At 27.4% G+C, this 21,624-nt stretch overlaps 1 protein-coding gene across 4 annotated transcripts; it reads left to right on the forward strand.

Moving 5' to 3' along the window:
• Positions 1 to 385: 385 nt before the first annotated feature.
• On the forward strand, positions 386 to 21,624 carry LOC127277788 (exportin-1). 4 transcript variants are annotated; one of them, XM_051299162.1, is made up of 13 exons: positions 386 to 551; positions 2,181 to 2,407; positions 2,520 to 2,714; positions 2,805 to 3,155; positions 3,239 to 3,961; positions 4,101 to 4,335; positions 4,738 to 4,901; positions 5,177 to 5,311; positions 5,897 to 6,187; positions 6,467 to 6,715; positions 7,106 to 7,358; positions 8,023 to 8,273; positions 21,086 to 21,624. In XM_051299162.1, the coding sequence occupies exons 2-13, from the start codon at positions 2,210 to 2,212 to the stop codon at positions 21,230 to 21,232; spliced, it is 3,192 nt and encodes a 1,063-aa protein (XP_051155119.1). In that variant the 5' UTR covers positions 386 to 551; positions 2,181 to 2,209; the 3' UTR covers positions 21,233 to 21,624. The 4 variants fall into 4 exon arrangements, with proteins under 4 accessions (XP_051155119.1, XP_051155120.1, XP_051155117.1 ...); XM_051299163.1 differs by lacking the exon at positions 386 to 551 and adding an exon at positions 747 to 907; XM_051299160.1 differs by lacking the exon at positions 386 to 551 and adding an exon at positions 1,045 to 1,274.

Below are 21,624 nucleotides of genomic sequence, written 5' to 3' on the forward strand. Positions count from 1 at the left end.
ATTAAAAGTCAAAGTCAAAAATGTTGATCTTAAAAATTTTTAATTTTTCGTAAAATAAAAATATTATTTTGAAAATTTTTAATTAAAATTTAATTTTTTAATAAAATTTATAAATAGTATTTTAATTTTTAAAAAAATTATTTCAGTTAATATAAATAATTCTTTTGAAATTCTAAAAATTACGGAAGCACGCAATAAACACGTGATATCGAACGTCACTGTCGATCTTCAATTATCTCATTTCCAATTGGTAGAAATACCGCAAATAAACCAATCAAAATTCATCTTTCTAAACAATGATTGCGCCTCTCAAAAAAGATGTTGCACGGCCATTTTGTTGATTATTTTCGAAAATCTTTTTTAGAGGTTGGAATTATTGCGGTGTTAACGCAGTAGGTGATATAGGCAGGCGCGTCTGCGAATTTTCCACGCTTCTCGCCGGTGGAAAGTTTTTTCTTTTTTTTTTTTTCTTAATTTCAAAAAAAAAAAGGATATCGCGCGGATGAAATTCAAAGGAAAAACGTTGCAAGTTTTGACAAAACACGACCTCGGTGGGTATTGTCACTTTTTCAACGACGAAATCCAAGAACCAAGAGACGTCGTCGACGACGACGACGATGATGATAATGATGAGAGAAAGACAAAGAGAGAAAGAGAGAGGGAATAACAGATAGGGATAGAATAATCACTATATATACTTGAGTGTTATTTGACATAGGGTTACTCTCCTCCGAAAAAGGAAGTGCGCGCAATTTTTTTATTTCCCCATTTTTGGAGTTATAAATTTTAATGAATTTTTTTTGTTTTTCAAAATCGAAAAGAATAAATTTTTCTGTGACAGTATAAATTTGTGTGAAATTTAAAAAATTTATCAAAACATTTTGATATGTGACTTGGATGTTATTTGGTAAATGTGAAGGGAAATAAATAATAATAATAATATGATGAAAGTAGAAATTTGATAATAATGATTATGATAATTTTGGTGGGTGAGAGTGGTAAAGGAGAACTTTTTCTAAAACGTTTGTGATGGAAGAGTGGTGTGTCTGTCCTTGTCCATGTTTCATGGCGAGTGAGATGGACAATGTCGAAACAAGACGAGTGTGTGAAAACGAACGAAGTTGGTCGCGCGCGGGAATCGGTCGTTTGTGTGTTTGATCATTTTTGTGCTGTGTGTGATTTATCTGGAGGCATCGTAGTATAATTGTCGATGCGGAACGAGTGTTTTTTTTACGACCGTGAAGGAAGTTTGTGTGTGTGCCAGTTTGAAAACGGTAGGTTTTTAAAGAATTGTGTTTGAGAGAGTGAAAGAGAGTGAAAGAGAGAGAGAGAGAGAGAGAGACATTTACTCTACTCATCATCGTCAACGGGTATATTATAACGACGCAATGGCAAAACAGCGACCGGGGTAGTTAAATATTTTATGGATAGACTGACGTTATTTTCATCTTGTTGTGAGTAAATATTTATTATCAATGAATTTCGTTTTAATTGCAGTGAATATGCTTTCTTTTTTGTGCAATTAGAAAATGCGAAATTCACCGGGTTCCCTCTAACCCCGTTTACGAGTGACAAATGTAGGTTAGGTCGGGCGGTCGCAGTGCGGTGACCTCCCCGAGGCACGTTTTGTCTTGTTTCCAGTGAATTATTTTCATTGGAATAAAACGCAAATTTTCTTATTGTATTATTTGATATTTGATTTATTGAAATTTAAGTGATTTTTTTCAGAATGCCGAAACTGAGGACGCCTTGCTTTAGATCTTTCATAGAGCGTTCATTTAACTTGGCGCTGTCTGACCGTTATTTATCATTTTTTCCTCCTGGTGATATTTGAAATTTTTTATCAATTATTTTCATATTTATATTTATATAAATAATTTTCAATATAATTTTTTGTGACTTGGAAATTTTTCTTGATATCCGGTCGTTGAATTTTTTGCCATTGTAAACAATTTATTTTGTCTATACTTTGTTTTTGATTTTAATTTATATTTTAATTGTCGTGAATATGTTTTTGGAATGTTGAAAAAAAATTCTCCAGAGGGATTATTTTATTTTTTTATTTTGGTATAGAAAAGAATTTTTTTTTGTCAAAATTTAAGAAATCGGGAATTTTTCTGTATTAAACAAATGATTTAATTGTTGATCGATTAATAAAGAATTGAATGTTTTTTTTTCAGTTTGCGTGTGAAAAGAAAAATCATTCATAATGGCAACTCTAGCCGAGCAAGCTTCAAAGTTGTTGGACTTTAACCAGAAGTTGGACATAACGCTTCTCGACAATATTGTAGGATGTATGTATACTGGAATAGGTGAACAACAACGGGTAGCACAGGACGTCCTGACTACACTCAAGGAACATCCAGATGCATGGACACGAGTGGATACAATTTTAGAATATTCACAGGTATTTAAAAAATAAAAATCCTTAAAATCATGAAAAATTACTAATTATTCTTTGAATAGAGAAAAAAAGAAAAATTTAATTTTTCTTTCTAATATTCTGATTTTTCACACAGAATCAACAAACGAAATATTACGCGTTACAAATATTGGAGCAAGTCATAAAGACAAGATGGAAAGTTTTGCCGAGAAATCAATGCGAAGGTATAAAAAAATATATTGTAGGCTTGATTATTAAAACGAGCAGCGATCCCGAAACAATGGAGGCTTCCAAAGTCTATCTCAACAAACTTAACATGATTCTCGTACAGGTGAGAAGAATTTAAATTCTTTAATTATTAAAATTTTTTTAAAAAAAAATTCTAAAAATTAATTTTCATTTTGATTTATTAAATTTGCAGGTATTGAAACGAGAATGGCCAAAGAATTGGGAATCGTTTATTGGCGATATTGTTGGCGCAAGTAAAACTAATGAGAGTCTTTGTCAGAATAATATGGCTATTTTGAAATTATTGTCTGAGGAAGTATTTGATTTTTCAAGTGGACAAATAACACAAACAAAAGCAAAACATTTAAAAGACACAATGTGCAGTGAATTTTCACAAATTTTTCAACTCTGTCAATTTGTTATGGATAATTCACAAAATGTTCCTCTTGTTGCCGTGACACTAGAGACGCTACTTCGATTTTTAAATTGGATTCCTCTTGGATATATTTTCGAGACAAAATTAATCACCACTCTGATATTTAAAGTAAATTAAATTATAAATTTTCTTTTTCAAAAAATTCTAAAAAACAAAAAAATTCACACATTTTTACCTCTTTTTTTTTACAGTTTCTAAATGTTCCAATCTTCAGAAATGTGACATTAAAATGTTTGACCGAAATCGCAGGCGTTACAGTGACGAATTATGACGACATGTTTATTGTTCTTTTTGCAAATACAATGTCGCAATTGGAACAAATGTTGCCATTGGATACAAATATACGCGATGCCTATGCAAGGGGTCAGGATCAGGATCAAAATTTTATTCAAAATTTGGCAATGTTCTTGTGTACTTATTTAAAGGAACATGGCCAATTGGTGGAGAAAAAACAAATGATGGAAACATTATCGAAAGCATTACATTATCTTGTATTAATATCGGATGTTGAAGAGGTGGAGATATTTAAAATTTGCCTCGAATATTGGAATGGATTGGCGGCCGATCTTTATCGTGAAAATCCATTTATGTCAACGGCGCCATTATTTTTATCGAAAAATAATGTTGCAACACCGCCAAGGAGAATATTTTATTGTCCTGTATTAACGAAAGTACGTTATATTATGATTAGTCGAATGGCAAAACCAGAAGAGGTGCTCGTTGTTGAAAATGAAAATGGTGAAGTTGTTAGGGAATTTATGAAGGACACGGATTCAATAAATTTGTATAAAAATATGAGAGAGACACTTGTTTATCTCACACATCTTGATTATGTTGACACGGAACGTGTTATGACGGAGAAATTACAAAATCAAGTCAATGGAACTGAATGGTCATGGAAAAATCTTAACACGGTGATTGGAAATCATTTTTTCTTTTTATTGTGAAAGCAAATTTTTTATAGATTTTATTAATTTTTGTTTAAATTAATTGTGTGGATAAATAATTAAATAAATTAATTGAAAATTAATGTGTTAATAATTTTGATTGCAGTTGTGTTGGGCGATAGGAAGTATTTCGGGTGCGATGCACGAGGAAGATGAGAAACGCTTTCTTGTGACGGTAATAAAGGACTTGCTTGGTTTATGCGAGCAAAAAAAGGGCAAAGACAACAAAGCCATTATCGCCAGTAATATTATGTATGTCGTAGGACAATATCCCCGATTTCTTCGCGCTCATTGGAAATTTTTGAAAACTGTTGTGAATAAATTATTCGAATTCATGCACGGTGAGTATTATAAAATTTATTTATTTTGTAAACATTAATTAATCATTTTAAAGTGGCCATCGAATCTTAAAAATCGTAAAAATAATGTAAATTTTGTTAAGTCTTTAAAAAACTGTAAATTCACATTGAATTTTTTTTTTTTTAATTCGCATTTTGATTTTTCTTTAAATTGAAATTTGTGAGGAATTTTCCTAAAATTTTTTGTCTACCTTGAAGTAAAATGTTTCTTGAAAAAAAAGGAAAAACAAAGAATTTATGAAATTTTTTCTTTCTGAATAAAAACTATTTCTTGTCTTACAATTTTTGAGATTGAAAATTTATATATATATATTCTTTTATTTAAAAATTTTATCTTATATGATTCAGTGGACAATATATTGAATTGAAATTATTTTTCTATAGAAACACACGAGGGTGTGCAAGACATGGCATGCGATACTTTTATTAAAATTGCTCTAAAATGTAGACGACATTTTGTAACGTTGCAAATTGGCGAAGTTGTGCCCTTTATAGATGAAATTTTATCTACCATTAGCAGTATCATTTGTGATCTCCAAACGCAACAGGTAAATTATTATATAATTAATAATCATATTTGTAAAATAATTTTCAAATTTAAATTCAATATGAAACCAAAAAAAAATAATAAATTTACTAAATTTAAATTTATTTAAATAAATAATAAATTTAATTTATATTTGTAGATAATTTTTATATTATATTAATTTCATTGATTATGAGGGAAAAAATTACCTATTTGTTAATGTGTAAAATTAATTTTAATTTTGAAAATGGTAATTTATTGATGAATATTTAAATTGTATTTTTTTTTTTTTTAAAGGTTCATACATTTTATGAAGCTGTTGGTTATATGATTAATGCCCAAGTTGACACGGTAGTGCAGGACCATTTGATAGAAAAGTACATGTTACTGCCGAATCAAGTCTGGGACGACATAATAAGTCAGGCCTCAAAGGTAAAATTGACAAAATATTTATTTTCTTAATTATTTAATGAAAATCAATTTTCTTTGAACTATAGGGATAATTAAATTAAAAAGAACACAGAAATTTTCAACAAATTCTCTACTAAGAAATAGTTATAAATTTAAATTAATTGAAAAAAAACAATTTTATTAAAAGTTGAATTTTTATATTAAAATTTAATAATATTTCGAACTGTTAAATATTTAAATACTCCATTTCATTAGTTCGAATTTTTACTGATTTTTTTTTTTATAATATAAAAATTTTATTTAAGCAACCTTTTTTATTTTAATAATAATCAATTTTTTGATTTTTAACAACAATTAATGTGAAATTTATTTGTAATTTTATTAACGTAAAGAGAACGGTGAATTTAATTCATAAAAAATAATAGACACTGAAAATTTATTGCTAATTTAAATAATCTAAAAATTGTTGTGATCTAAACGTTTGTTTTTTAATTGAAAATTGTTATTATTATTAAATATAATTAAACTATATATGATAGTTTAAATTATTGGTGAAAAAACAAAAATAAGAGAAAAAGATTGACTAAAATCTGTATTTTTTAATAGAATGTTGACATCTTGAAAGATCAGGAGGCAGTAAAGCAACTCGCCAGTATCCTCAAAACAAATGTCCGTGCATGTAAAGCACTTGGACATCCGTACGTGATGCAATTAGGACGAATATATTTAGATATGTTGAATGTTTATAAGGTGATGAGTGAGAACATTAGCGCTGCCATAGCATTAAACGGAGAGATTGTTACGAAGCAACCATTAATCAAGAGTATGAGAGTTGTTAAGAAAGAAACCCTTAAATTAATATCAGACTGGGTTAGCAGAACGAATGAACATCAAATGGTGAGTATTCATTTTTGGCGAAATTAATTTTTTCTTGATAATTATTAATTTACGATGTTCATTGTACTTTAAAATCCTTGAATTTTTTTTTTTTTTTCAAAAACTGTCTGACACTTAATTTTTAAAATATAATTTTTATAAATTAAATATTTTGACGTTTATTATTATATATTTATTATTTTTATGATTAACATTATTATCTAATATTTCTGTTTTTGGTTTTTAACGTTTATTTTTGTTTTTAAATTATTAATTTTTTTTTTTTTATCAACATTGCAGGTCCTTGATAACTTTATTCCACATTTATTGGACGCGGTTTTGATAGATTATCAAAAGACAAATGTTGCATGCGCTCGCGAACCTGAAGTTTTAAGCGCCATGGCGACAATTGTGAATAAACTTGAGGGCTATATTACCAGTGAAGTACCGAAAATATTTGACGCTGTGTTTGAGTGCACCTTAGAAATGATCAATAAAGACTTCGAGGTATTCCCTGAGCACAGAACGAATTTCTTCTTCCTGTTGCAGGTAATAATTCTTTTTTTTTTTCTTGATAAAAAAATTTTATTTCATTATTTCAAAAATCAATTAAAATTTAATCAATAAAAAAGCAGAAAAAATTTGAAAGTAAATAAAAATAATAAAAAATTAATTAAAGTTACAATTAAATAATTAATTTGGTAAAAATTAAATAAAATCATTTGAAATTATAATTTTTTATTTTAAATAAGAATTAAGAATTTATCACTATTTTAAATAATAAAAAAAAAGAAGATATCGATCACTCGATTTAAAATAAATTGAGTGATTTTTAAATAATTGACTGATGAAAAATGTGAATTAGAAATTAAATTTTTTGATATTCGTAATAATAATTAAAATGAGTTTTTTTTTTTTTTTGTTTGTTTTTGTTTTCAGGCAGTGAATGTTCATTGTTTCCCTGCTTTTCTGTCGATTCCACCGGCGCAGTTCAAATTAGTCCTGGACTCAATTATATGGGCCTTTAAACACACCATGAGAAATGTAGCAGACACTGGCCTCAATATTCTTCATCAACTTTTGCAAAATATCGAACAGCATGATCAAGCGGCGCAGAGCTTTTATCACACGTACTTTACGGATATTCTTCAGCATATTTTCAGTGTGGTTACAGATACATCCCACACTGCTGGTAATGTTTTTATTCATATTTTCATTTTATTTATTTTATTTTATTTTTTTTTTAAATTTTTAAAACGTTAATATTGCCGTCATATTTTATATAGTAAAAGTTTCAAAAATAGGTCAATCGATGCATTTTTAAATAATCTACAAGCTAGTTGTAATAGTTTAAAGGTTACATGAAAATTTTCAAATAAAAAATGCAAAAAAGTCAGATTTTTCAAAAATTTTCATTTTTCAAACGTTAATAATTCCGTCATATTTTATTTTTAAAGAGCTTTACAAATTAAAAAATATGTATCTATAAACATTTTTTCAAACATTTTGAAATGCAAAAAATACGGACATTTTTTTTTTAAACATCATTTTTAAATTTCTGTGGCGATAGTTTTGAATTTTTTTTTTTTCTTTACGCTGTGAAGGACAAATAATTGAATATTTATGCAAAAAATCATTCTTGAATATCATCACTGGAATAAAAATATCCTCGAAATATGGTCAGAAATCGCACACGAATTTTATCATTAAAATAATATTTCCTCTATGAGGAAGCAATATAGTTGAAAAAAAATTTACTAAATGAAAATTAAATGAAAATTGAAAGAAAGTCTACTTTATTAAATTACTTATATGAATTGGAATTTTATAACTATTTTTTGCTTTTTTGTTTTTAGGACTTACAATGCATGCAACTATTTTGGCATATATGTTTTCACTTGTGGAATCTGGAAGAATTCAGATACCTCTGGGTCCTATTCCCGACAACACACTTTACATTCAAGATTTCGTAGCAAGGTTACTCAGGACAGCATTTCCACATTTAACGGATAATCAAATTAAAATCACTGTTCAAGGATTATTTAATCTTGATCAAGATATTCCCGCCTTCAAAGAGCATTTAAGAGATTTCCTCGTTCAAATCAGAGTAAGTTTCTTTGCACACATAATTTTTTTTACAATTTTCATTTTTAAAATTAACAAATTTTACCAAAAAATTAATCATTTATAAAATGATTTTCTTTTTTATTGTTTTTGTTTATTTGTAAAATTTCTATTTTACGTTTGCTTAATTTATTTGAGTGAAAATAAAAATTATATTTTTATATGTTAATTTATAAAAATAAGCACAGATAAGAGTTAATTATCAAGTTTATTTATTTTTGAGTTTTTTTTTTGGACTTTAAAATAAATCAGATAATTTACAATTTTTTTTTCATTTATTTATTATTCAAGTGCAATAAAGTACAAGTGCTCTATATTAATAGAGACAAATGCTGTTAGCAGTATTTTAAATTTCACGCACATGACAAAAATAATTAAAAGTACAAGGTTTATAATATTACTTTATAATCCTACAATTTTTGTACTTTTTTTTAAAGACATTTAATATATTTTAAAATTGTTTAGCCCTTTAAAGCCTCTTAATTTATTATTAGTAACATCAAAAGCTTCCAGGTTTTAAGTTTCTTAAAGAAAATACATACATGGTAAAGTTTAATTCTAATAAACAGATAAAATTTTCAAAATTTGATCTGCTATTTTGAATTTTCAAAACCAAACTTTGGATTTCCCAATTAGTGATCACACAAAATCCTAAAAGTGTCATATTTTTCAAAAATTAATTAGTAAAATGTATTGTACAAAATTTACTGAATTGGTACATGAAAAAATTATGTTTTTTTAAAATAATAATTCAAGTGGAAGATATGATTTTTACAAATCTTGTAAAAAATCTTCAAAACACATTATTTAAGAGCGCATGTATTTTATTAGAAATAATTATTATTTAGACTAATTTTGGAATTAAAATTTGACAACATTTATTTTTATACGAATTTTTATATAACAAAATTTTTAGCTAACAAATTTTTGTTTGGCAGAATTTTTATTTTACAGTCATTTTCTTTACATGACATTTTATTTAAGAAAATTTTAATTTAAGCGAATTTTAATTCAGCAGAATTCTCATTTAATCGAATTTCATGTGATTTGAATTTTTAAATGACAAATTTTAATTCACCGAATTTTAATTTGTCCAAATTTTTATTTGTACGAGTTTTTAATTGATAGAATTTTTAAGATGCCATAATTTTTATTTGTTCGAAATTACAAATTGACCGAACAAACAATCGACAGAAAGAATTCGGGTCAATTTTTAAAATTGGCCAATCACGATTTTCTTAATATAATTTCTTATTAATCAATTTTAAAAATTGCGTCTAAATATTTTTGTCGATTGTTTGTTTGGCCATTTGTAATTTCGGAAAAATGAAAATTAGTCAAATTTTAATTCAAAAAATCAAAATTCGTCAAAAAAAAAAATTATTTCTATTAAAAAAATCTTTAAAATGAAAATTGTATTTAATGATTTTTATAAAATAATCATGGGCCCTATTATTTGTAAAGCATTAAATAAGATAACATTTGAAATATAGTTTTGCTTTAATAATGTGACTTTCTAGTTTAGAATTGACAAAAGAACAATACTTTTTAAACCTAAATTTTATTTTTTAAAAAGTATTATAGTTATTGGAATAATTCTTTTTTGACATTATGTTTTAATAAATATAATACTTTTTTTTACAATAAAAATTTTAAAAAAGTGTATTTTTTGTCTAGGTGTTAAATTTTGATATTTCTAAATGAATATTTTACAAATTAAAAACAAGCTTATACCATCAAGGTGTCCAGCGGTCAGGGAATTTAATTAAAAGTTAGGGAATCTTTTAAAAATTTGCCAAAAATGAACATTTTTATGAATTTTCTAAATTTCTCAATGCAAGAAAAAGTTTATAATGCTAATAAATAAAATGTTTTTTATTATCTTAAATAGTACATTGTGCAACTAGTGGGGAAAGTGGGTGATTTTTCGAGAGTGAAGTTTGCTGCTCGAGCACAGCGAGAGTATATTAATCACTCGAGAAAAATCATTCTTTCCAACGTGTGGCACACGACGTTTTCTCCAACGCCTCTCAAGGAAATGCATTTTTATTAATTAGGAAGAATTAACAATGTATATATGCTTTATATATAATAACAACTATTTGTTTTTTTAAATAAACAATGTTTTATTTGTTGTTTATTATTATTATTATATATATTTATTATTTATCAAAGAAAAACTAAAAAACTATTAAGATTTACTTTCCCCACGCTCGGCCGAGAAGTTAATAAGTGGTTCTTCTTCCCCAATACTTTTCTAACCAAGAAAGTTGCACTTTTCGAGCAGGTGTTGGAGAAAATACTTTAATATTTGATACTTTTCATTTTTTAAATATTAAATATTTATTAATTAAAGAAAAGTTGGAAAAATGTTAGGAAAAAGTCAGAGAATTTTTTTTTTTACTTCAAACTGAACACCCTGATTATGTTAGCCGCGGATGACGGGAAGTAAAAATAAAAAAAAAAGTTACGCATTGTTTCAGTTTTGCACAACAGTTAATTTTCTGGTCTTTTGAAATCTGATATACATGATAATTTTACTGTAATAAATTTAACCGCTAAAAACTCGATTTCATTTTACCATAATTTTTCTCTGATCCTGTTAAAACAATTGACGAAAAATAAGCGAATTTTCTGCCACGTAATGATGCTCAGAATTTCATTAAAAAAAGCGATCAACGAGAGAGAGTAGCCGATAGTCAAAACGTAAGTGACTATTATGAACAACTTTTCCTTCGAGATTTCTTCTGGTGGTGGCGGTTGATTAGGTGCTTTCACTATATCTACGTCTATCAATTTCCTCAGTATACCAGATTGTGAGGCTCGCAGAATTATTTCGTTGAAATGCTCAGAGTATGGTGAAAGAAATCTTGGTTTCCAGGTCTCTTTGTAATAAATTAAAGGTTCCTCGAGAATTTTAATGTTCGTTTTATATTTAGTCTCCAGTAATTTGATCAAAATGTCAGGTTCCGCAATAATGCATGTTACATTTCCATAAACGTGCAAGTAAAACACACAATTACTCGCAGAAGATTCAATAGCTTTTCTGCCTAATTCCTGAATTTCAGATATAGGACTAGACAACAGGTTTTTTTTTACAATTGACTCTACCAGAGGTGTCAAAGATGAGTTGAGCAGTTCCTTGAGTGTTGTTATTTCCGGTTCAGATCGCAGACTAAGGTCCAGAATCACTGAGAAAAAGTAGCTTGTGTAAGCGATGCAACTCAGCATGAGGACACCAAAAACAATTCTTTCTGTCAATTTTTCTGGTTCGTTGTCGACGGACATTCCCATTATAATTTGACTGATTTTAAACGTTTGCCATGTGTTTCTGCTGAATTTTAACACCGAGGCTGTAATTCGAATGAGAGCAATTGCACCGGCGGTTACACAAAGCATAAGAATCAATTCCTCCGAGACGACGATAATCTCAGTTAATCTTGTATTTTTTGGTAACACAGCTTTCAAAGCACCAAATTGCAAAATGCGTATACTTGAAATAATTAGTGGTTCATCGTTGTTTAACACAATTATTGCAGGTTTTAACGTTATTTCGGCTTTGTTTTCTTTGAGAACATCCAAACATTCCACACTTGAGCAGTAAGCATAATGTATTTTGGTTTTGCAATTCATACCTTTTGAAAAGAGATCGGCAATTTTTTCCATGTTTTTAATTGTCTTTTCATCAAGATGCCTTTTTAAATTCTCTGAGCATAAAAATCTTAATTCCTGCCCATGAAGGTCTCGCAATTTATTCGGGAACCATTCTCTATCGATTGTTATTTCTTGAGCGGAATAGGTTCCAGCAAAAAGATTTATCTCATGTAGAATTGACTGATTGAATTTCTCTCCTGCTAATGATCTTCGGTATTCGTTTGGCTGCATCATCATAATAACATCGAGCCATTCCAGTTTCCAAAACATTTCAAGTACAATTTTGATTGGAAATAGATTGTTGGGCGCAAAAATGTTAAGCAACATTTTTGGGTATGGCTCTGTACAAGTCAGTTGCAGGACATTTTCAATTATAATTTTTAGCTGATTTAATAGCTCATCAAGATTGCCATCGAAAAAAACAATAAATAATGTTGTTTTCCTTGGTCGTTGTAGTGATGACGGATAGTTAGTTTTAATAAATTCGAATTTAAATTTAGATAAACTAATGCTCATTGTTGGAAAGTGCTCAGAAACTTTTTGAACAAGAGAACTTGCTCTTGAGCTTGAATTCATCAAGTGATCGTCGACGACAAACATTACCTAATATAATTATAATAATTAACAAAGCCGTATTAAATTAATATTTGGTCAATACAATATATTTCACTGAAAGTTATTGTGGTTAATTTTTAGAAAAATTCGCACTAGTAATGATTTTTAATATTCGTACAATAAATTATTATTCATTTTTATCGAAAAGTTTAGAGGAGAAGAAGATTAAAATTTTGGTCAAATGTAAAAAGAATTTGATTTTTTTTGAAAAATCATAACTACTCGTGTGAAATAGCTGAGTTAGCTCCAGATGGGATTGTTACTTGAACAAATTTTCATTTTTCAGACTTTTTATTTCATCGAATTTGAATTTGTCAGAATTTTGCACCATTCAATCAAATAACGTTTATGATTAACGATTTTTAAAGGATTATTTTTTTGGATCAAAATTCTATAAATTTTCGTCTAAAAAAATATTTTTTGCAATTCATAAGCATCAAGAAATTATTATTATTATTATGTATTATTATTAAGATAAAAAATGTTATATCTAATTTTAAGTTTTAAAAAAAATTGTTTTCTAATCGTTGATCATAAACGTTTTTAACTTCAACATCGTTGAATTATTATTAGACTTTTCTAAAAATTGGTCTCAACGAGTTTTGGTGAAATATAATGCATTGATTCTATAAAAATAATAAAATAATAACAATTCTTATTATTATTATTATTGCAAGACTTTTTAAACTAATGTGAATAAAAAATTTCTGGTAAGTTCTGAATTACCTGATACAATTTGGACTCTTTTTCCAGATAGTTCATTAATCCTCCTAGGTAATCATTTTTTGTTACGTCTCCCAGGCTTCCTGATCCAAAAATAATTAAATAAAAACTGTATTCAGTAATCTTCATCAAGAATTTTAATTTTGAAATACCACGTTATCACTTTTGTTGAAGATAGTAACTTTGTTAAACGACAAGTTACGTCTTCACTGTTGTTGGGAACTTTTGAAAGTGGAAATTCACGGAACAATCTATTCCTTTTTGCTTGTCATAATTTTTAAGTTTTTACAAAAGATAGTCTACGAATTTAAAGGTGAAAATGAGTCTTAAACACCGTATAAAGTAGAAGAGGGTATTAATTATTGAACATTTTGGTTTTTAAGCCTTGTTCGTTAAACGGTTTATGTTGACATTTAGAAATCGATCCATTTTTATATGTTTCCTATGACCTTGAACTTTTTAAAAATCTACGCATTACTTATTCTAACTTATTTTTTTTATATTAACAATTTTCAAATTTCGGTGAATTCAGATGTATTTTTAAATTTAGTACTACTTGAGAATGAAATACTATATCAACGAAATTATTAGATATCTTCATTGCATTTAAAAATTCTTTTTGTAAAAAGCTCGAAAGCAAAATTGTTTGAAATTTTTTTTTCAACCCTTATCAAATTAAAACATATTTAGTTGTCAACATAGTCAGTTGGGATAAATGTTAATATTTAAACCTCAGATCACCTACAAGAGGTTCTGAGTATTGCCAAGCTTTTATCTTGACAATTGGCAGCAAGATAATTCAAGTTATCGCTCAATGTGCATAAAAACTTGAACATAAAAGTCAAATTGTTTCAGTATTTTGTCTCGCATTTCAGAGAAAACAGACTTAAAAATCATACCAAAATTTGGTATTTACCAACAAGCTGTCCTCATTTAGTCACTTATCGTAAGAATTTTAAATCTCGGGGTCAATGGGAACAGCTTGTTATTATTAACCAAATTGACGAAAATAAAAAATTCAAGTGAATTTCTGTTATGGGAGTCATAAGGAATAAGAAACAAATTTTGTATGATTTTTACGTCTGTTTTTTTTCAAATGTGAGACAAAATACTGAAATAAAAAAAAGTAAATAAAAGACATAAACCAAGCAAATTTAATCAATTTATAAGAAAACTTTTAAGTTCGTCCGCCATATTAAAATATTTTTCAAGTTTTTTCATCCCTTAATATAATAATATACTTAAGGAAACTTTTTTCTTAAATCTTTCTTAGCAACTATGCTGTCCCCATTTACCCTAACTGTCCCTAATTAGAATTTTTATTTAAAAGAATTTGATTAGAAATAATTATTTTTTTATAGTAATTTTCATTTTTCGAATCAGCATTTTGACAGATTTTCATTTTTATGTGAATTTTTACATAACAAAATTTTTAACTGACCGAATTTTTATTTGACAATCATTTTCTTTATATGACTTTTTATATAAAAACATTTAATTAAAAAAAAATTCTTATTCAATCGAATTTTGTGTGATTTGAATTTTTCAATGACAGAAATTCCAATTCACCGAATTTTAATTGACGAATTAGAAATTATAAAGTAAATTATGAATGGTCAATTCTATAAAAATTCCATTATAATCTCTCTGTCGTTTCTATTTTTGGGCATTTGTAGTTTTGGACAAATGAAAATTCGGTGAATTTGAATTGCTGTCATTTAAAAATTCGAATCATGTAAAATTCGATTGAATGAGAATTCTGCTAAATCAAAATTCGATAAAATTAATATTCTTTTAAATAAAAAGTTATGTAAATTAAATGCCTATGTAATAAAAAATCGGTAGCTAAAAATCTGGTTAAGTTAAAATTTGTATAAAATGAAATTCTGTCAAATGCGAATTCGAAAAATGAAAATTCATATGAAAAATAAGTATTTATAATAAAAATCTTTAAAATAACAATTGCAATAAATGATTTATTTAGATAATCATGGGTCTCATTATTTGTAGAACATTAGATTATAGGTAAAATTTGAAATACAATAATTTTGCTTTCTTAAGGGGACTTTCTGGTTTGAAATTAACAAAAAAGAAATACTTTTTAAAAATTTTATTTAAAAAAAAGTATTATAGTTATTGGAATAATTCTTTTTTGACATTGGTTTAATAAATATAATACTTTTTTTTACAATAAAAATTTTAAAAAAGGGTATTTTTTGTTTTTTTTCCCGCGGTTGACGCGAAATAAAAAAGAATGAGTTACATTGTTTCAGTTTTGAACGACAGTTAATTTTCTGATTTCTTGAAATCTGATATAGGTACTAGAGGTGCGTGCAAAAAAGTCGAGTCGAGCTACGTTTTTTTCGAGTCGAGCTTTCTCGAAGTATCAAGTACTCAAATCCACGCAGTATATTTTTTAAATACGTTTGTACATTTTTGCACAAAAACAAGAAATACTCTTTAAATCTGAATTAGTAGTTTTCTACTGATGAAAGAGTAATAAAATATCTACTAATTGAAATTTATTTCGTACAATTAATAGATAAAATTTTTTACTATTGTACTGGTAAATGAATTTGCATTCTTTTATCAGTAGAAAACTACTAATTCAAATTTAATGATTATTTTATTATAACTTGTCAATTGGTATTCAAATTTAAATAATAAAAATGCATTCAAAAATTTTTAAAGTTAGTTCTTAAACTTATTTTAAAATTTAATGTCGTCATTATGCTTATAAGACGGGTATATACTTCAATTTCGAGATTAAGGTATGTCCAAAATTATTGTGTTAAATAAATATTTTTAGACCCAGATAAAGTTTGGTCAAAAGTAGAACTAACATTCATATCTTTCTCAATATAATTATGTCTACAGGAATTTTATTAAATCGAATAAATTTGAGAACTCGGGAAACTTCGAGCTGTTGAAACAACTTGGCTCGACTCGAAAACTAAAAGCTCAAAAATTGTCAATCGAGTTTCAAGCTTTTTGCACACCTCTAACAGGTACATATTTGTGAATTTCATTGTAACAGATTTAACTGCTAAAAACTCGATTTCATTTTACCATAATTTTTCTCTGATCCTGTTAAAACAATTGACGAAAAATAAGCGAATTTTCTGCCACGTAATGATGCTCAGAATTTCATTAAAAAAAGCGATCAACGAGAGAGAGTAGCCGATAGTCAAAACGTAAGTGATTATTATGAACAACTTTTCCTTCGAGATTTCTTCTGGTGGTGGCGATTGATTAGGTGGTTTCGCTATATCAAAATCTATCAATTTACTCAGTATACCAGATTGTGAGGCTCGCAGAATTATTTCGTTGAAATGCTCAGTGTATGGTGAATACAATCTTTGTTTCCAGGTCTCTATGTAATAAATTAAAGGTTCCTCGAGAATTTTAATGTTCGTGATTTCATATTTAGTCTCCATGAATTTGATCAAATTGTCAGTTTCCGTAAAAATGCAAGTTACATTTCTATAAACATGCAAGTAAGCCAAACACTTAACACCAAAAGATTCAATAGCTTTTCTGCCTAATTCCTGAATTTCAGATATAGGACTAGACAACAGGTTTTTTTTTACAATTGACTCTACCAGAGGTGTCAAAGATGAGTTGAGCAGTTCCTTGAGTGTTGTTATTTCCGGTTCAGATCGCAGACTAAGGTCCAGAATCACTGAGAAAAAGTAGCTTGTGTAAGCGATGCAACTCAGCATGAGGACACCAAAAACAATTCTTTCTGTCAATTTTTCTGGTTCGTTGTCGACGGACATTCCCATTATAATTTGACTGATTTTAAACGTTTGCCATGTGTTTCTGCTGAATTTTAACACCGAGGCTGTAATTCGAATGAGAGCAATTGCACCGGCGGTTACACAAAGCATAAGAATCAATTCCTCCGAGACGACGATAATCTCAGTTAATCTTGTATTTTTTGGTAACACAGCTTTCAAAGCACCAAATTGCAAAATGCGTATACTTGAAATAATTAGTGGTTCATCGTTGTTTAACACAATTATTGCAGGTTTTAACGTTATTTCGGCTTTGTTTTCTTTGAGAACATCCAAACATTCCACACTTGAGCAGTAAGCATAATGTATTTTGGTTTTGCAATTCATACCTTTTGAAAAGAGATCGGCAATTTTTTCCATGTTTTTAATTGTCTTTTCATCAAGATGCCTTTTTAAATTCTCTGAGCATAAAAATCTTAATTCCTGCCCATGAAGGTCTCGCAATTTATTCGGGAACCATTCTCTATCGATTGTTATTTCTTGAGCGGAATAGGTTCCAGCAAAAAGATTTATCTCATGTAGAATTGACTGATTGAATTTCTCTCCTGCTAATGATCTTCGGTATTCGTTTGGCTGCATCATCATAATAACATCGAGCCATTCCAGTTTCCAAAACATTTCAAGTACAATTTTGATTGGAAATAGATTGTTGGGCGCAAAAATGTTAAGCAACATTTTTGGGTATGGCTCTGTACAAGTCAGTTGCAGGACATTTTCAATTATAATTTTTAGCTGATTTAATAGCTCATCAAGATTGCCATCGAAAAAAACAATAAATAATGTTGTTTTCCTTGGTCGTTGTAGTGATGACGGATAGTTAGTTTTAATAAATTCGAATTTAAATTTAGATAAACTAATGCTCATTGTTGGAAAGTGCTCAGAAACTTTTTGAACAAGAGAACTTGCTCTTGAGCTTGAATTCATCAAGTGATCGTCGACGACAAACATTACCTAATATAATTATAATAATTAACAAAGCCGTATTAAATTAATATTTGGTCAATACAATATATTTCACTGAAAGTTATTGTGGTTAATTTTTAGAAAAATTCGCATTAGTAATGATTTTTAATATTCGTACAATTTTTTTTGTCAATTATTTTACAACATTTTATTTCTGAGGAAAAATTTATCAAGTAATCTTACTAAAAAAAAAAAAAAAAATTCTTAGATCAGGTTGCAATTTGCATTACATTATTTTATTACAATGCGTGTGTACTTCACTCATAAATTATTATTCCTTTTTATCGAAAAGTTTAGAGGAGAGGAAGATTAAAATTTTGGTCAAATGTAAAAAGAATTTGATTTTTTTGAAAAATCATAACTACTCGTGTGAAATAGCTGAGTTAGCTCCAGATGGGATTGTTACTTGAACAAATTTTCATTTTTCAGACTTTTTATTTCATCGAATTTGAATTTGTCAGAATTATTATTTACTCGAATTTTCATTAGTCAAAATAGTTTATTAAAAAAAATTTTATTTTTCAGAAAAACTTATAGATAGAATTTTAATTCTAAACATTTTAAGAATTATGTCTAATTTAAATTTGTAAAAATGAATATTCGATTAGAAAAGAATTCTTTCGAATAATGTTTCAGTAAAATAAAAAAAAATGAAATTAAAAATTTATTTTTTTTAATAAACGAATTAAATGAAATGATTTTTTTGTTTTTATTAACATTAATTTATTAATATCTCAGAAACGGAAAAAAACAATAATTTGTAAAATTAGTTTTTTAAAAGTAAATAGGGTCAGTTGGGGTAAATGGGGACAAGAGGTGTTGGAGCTTAATTTACAGTTTTAAAATTAAGTTCAATGTCAATATTTTAACCTCAGATCACCTGCAAGAGGTTTTGAGTATTGCCAAGCTTTTATCTTGACAATTGGCAGCAAGATAAAAAAAGTTATCGCTCAATGCATAAAAACTTGAAAATCAAAGTCAAACTGTTTCAGTTTTTTGTCTCGCATTTGAAAAAACAGACTTAAAAATCATACCAAATTTTTTTCTTATTCCTTATGACTTCCATAACAGAAATTCACTTGAATTTTTGATTTTTGTTAATTTGATTAATAATGACAAGCTGTCCCCATTTACCCTTGAGTTTTCGAATTTTTGGGGTAAATGGGGACAGCTTGTCATTATTAACCAAATTAACAAAAATAAAAAATTCAAGTCAATTTCTGTTATGGGAGTCATAAGGAATAAGAAAAAAATTTTGTATGATTTTTAAGTCTGTTTTTTTTCAAATGCGAGACAAAATACTAAAATAAAAAAAAATAAAAAAATTTCAATTGGTTCAACTATTATATATCTACTACACATTTTTTTCAAGTTTTTTCATCCCTTAATACAGTAATATACTTAAGGAAACTTTTTTCTTAAAACTTTCTTAGAAACTATGCTGTCCCCATGTACCCCGAATTTTATGAAATTTTCTAAATTTTGGGGTGAATGGGGACAGTCAGTTTCATGCGTTTAAAGCTTATCTTAATTTTTTTCTGCTGCATAAAATTAATCCTGGTAACGTAAATAACAACTTAAAAATAATAAACCCGCAATTATTACCTTTTAAAGGAAGAAACTTACGTAATTTGTGAAAAATAGCGATATTGTCCCCATTTACCTCAACTGACCGTATTAATTTTAAGCTTCATTTCAAGAAGTAAAAAAAAATATATTTTTAATATTCAAAAAAGATGTCAATTTTGAATTTAAAAAATTTTTCACTCATTCATCTAAATTATAAAGTAATTGACAATAATGGATTAAGCGTCTTAATACTTTAATAATTCTATAAATTTTCGCCTGAAAAATATTTTTTGCAATTTATAAGCATCAAGAAATTATTATTATTATTTAGATGGAAAATTTTATATCTATTTTTAAGTCATAAAAATTTTTTTTTTTCTAATCGTTGATCATAAATGTTGTGAATTTTTTACATCGTTGTATTATTATAGATTTTTCTAAAAATCGATCTCAACGATTTTTGGTGATATATAATGCATTGATCCTATTATAATAATAATGATAATTTTTTATAATAGAATGTGATATTTTGTCAAAGTAATTTTTTTCGAAACTCTAAAAAAATTATTATTATTATTACAACACTAATGTTAATAACAATTTCTTATAGTTCATAATTACCTGATACAATTTGGACTCTTTCTCCAAATAGTTTATTAATCCTCCTAGGTAACCATTTTTTGTTGCGTATCCCAGGCTCCTTGATCCAATAATTATTAAGCACAAACAGTATTTTGCAAATTTCATCAGGAATTATTACACTAGAAAAAGTGTAATTTTTCATCGTCAAAGGACGAGTTCTGTATGTCTCGTTGTAGTTGTCAAGTTGCTTTGAAAGTGGAAATTCACCTAACACAATAAATTCCTATAGGTCAAGTGTAATTTTCAACATTTTACATAGATAGTATCGTTTTAATTGTGAAAATAAGTTTTGAAAAACATTCAAAGAAATTGATCTATATCTGTTAGTTTCCAATGTCCTTGGAAATTTAATTTCAGTTACATATTTTACTCGAGGAATTCTTTTTTCTCTTTCTTTTTATATATATATATATATATATATATATATATATATATATATATATGTATGTATTCCACTCCAAATTCGAAGTTCATTTGCAATTGCATCTACAATTTTTTTGGAACTTTTTTTTTCCTTTTTCATCCAATTTTAATTTGCCTAAATTTTTATTTGTCCTAACAAACCATCGACAAAAAAAAGTACAAAGCCAAAGAAAAATTAGCTAACTAAAAATTTTGTTATGCAAAAAATCCGTGTAAAAAGAAATTCCGTCAAATTTTAATTCGAAAATAAAAAATTCTTCCAAAAAATAATTAAACGTAAAGTGAGGAATTTATATCTAATTTATATAATATATTATTTAAATACAGTTAAATTAGAATTAAGCGACTTTTTAATTATCGTTAATTAAAAATTGTAAAAGCAAAAAATAATAAATTTTTTTTTTTTTAGGAATACACTGGAGAGGATGATTCTGATCTTTATTTAGAAGAACGAGAAACGGCTTTACGAATAGCTCAGGAAGAAAAGAGGCAACAACAAATGTCGGTGCCTGGAATTTTGAATCCTCATGAAATGCCGGAAGAGATGCAGGACTGAATCAACCATGACCATCCAACCAGCCAGCCAATTTTCTCATCATCAACAACAACAAGAAGAACAACACACACACACATACATACACACTCACATCCTGAACGAGAAATGCTTTGCCGTAGGTACTATCGTATCCCTGCCCATCATCCCTCCTTCCCCCTTTAATTCCATTATCCTTCCTTATCATCTCTCCACCCACAACAAATCCACATTGCAAGACCTTTATTAGATTTAAAAGAAAAAGAGAAGAAAAAAAGGAAAAAAAAATAAATAAATAAAAGTAATGAAGATGAAAAATTACAGTGCTGGTCGCTAATGCCTTCTAATTGACTATTTTAAAGGTAATTTAGAAAAAAATTTATAAAAAAAAAAAAAAAAAAAAAAAAGAAACTAAA

The sequence above is a fragment of the Leptopilina boulardi genome, unplaced genomic scaffold (genome assembly GCF_019393585.1).
Source record: "Leptopilina boulardi isolate dan_hultmark-lab unplaced genomic scaffold, ZJU_Lbou_2.1 LbouV2_179, whole genome shotgun sequence".
Lineage (NCBI taxonomy): Eukaryota > Metazoa > Arthropoda > Insecta > Hymenoptera > Figitidae > Leptopilina > Leptopilina boulardi.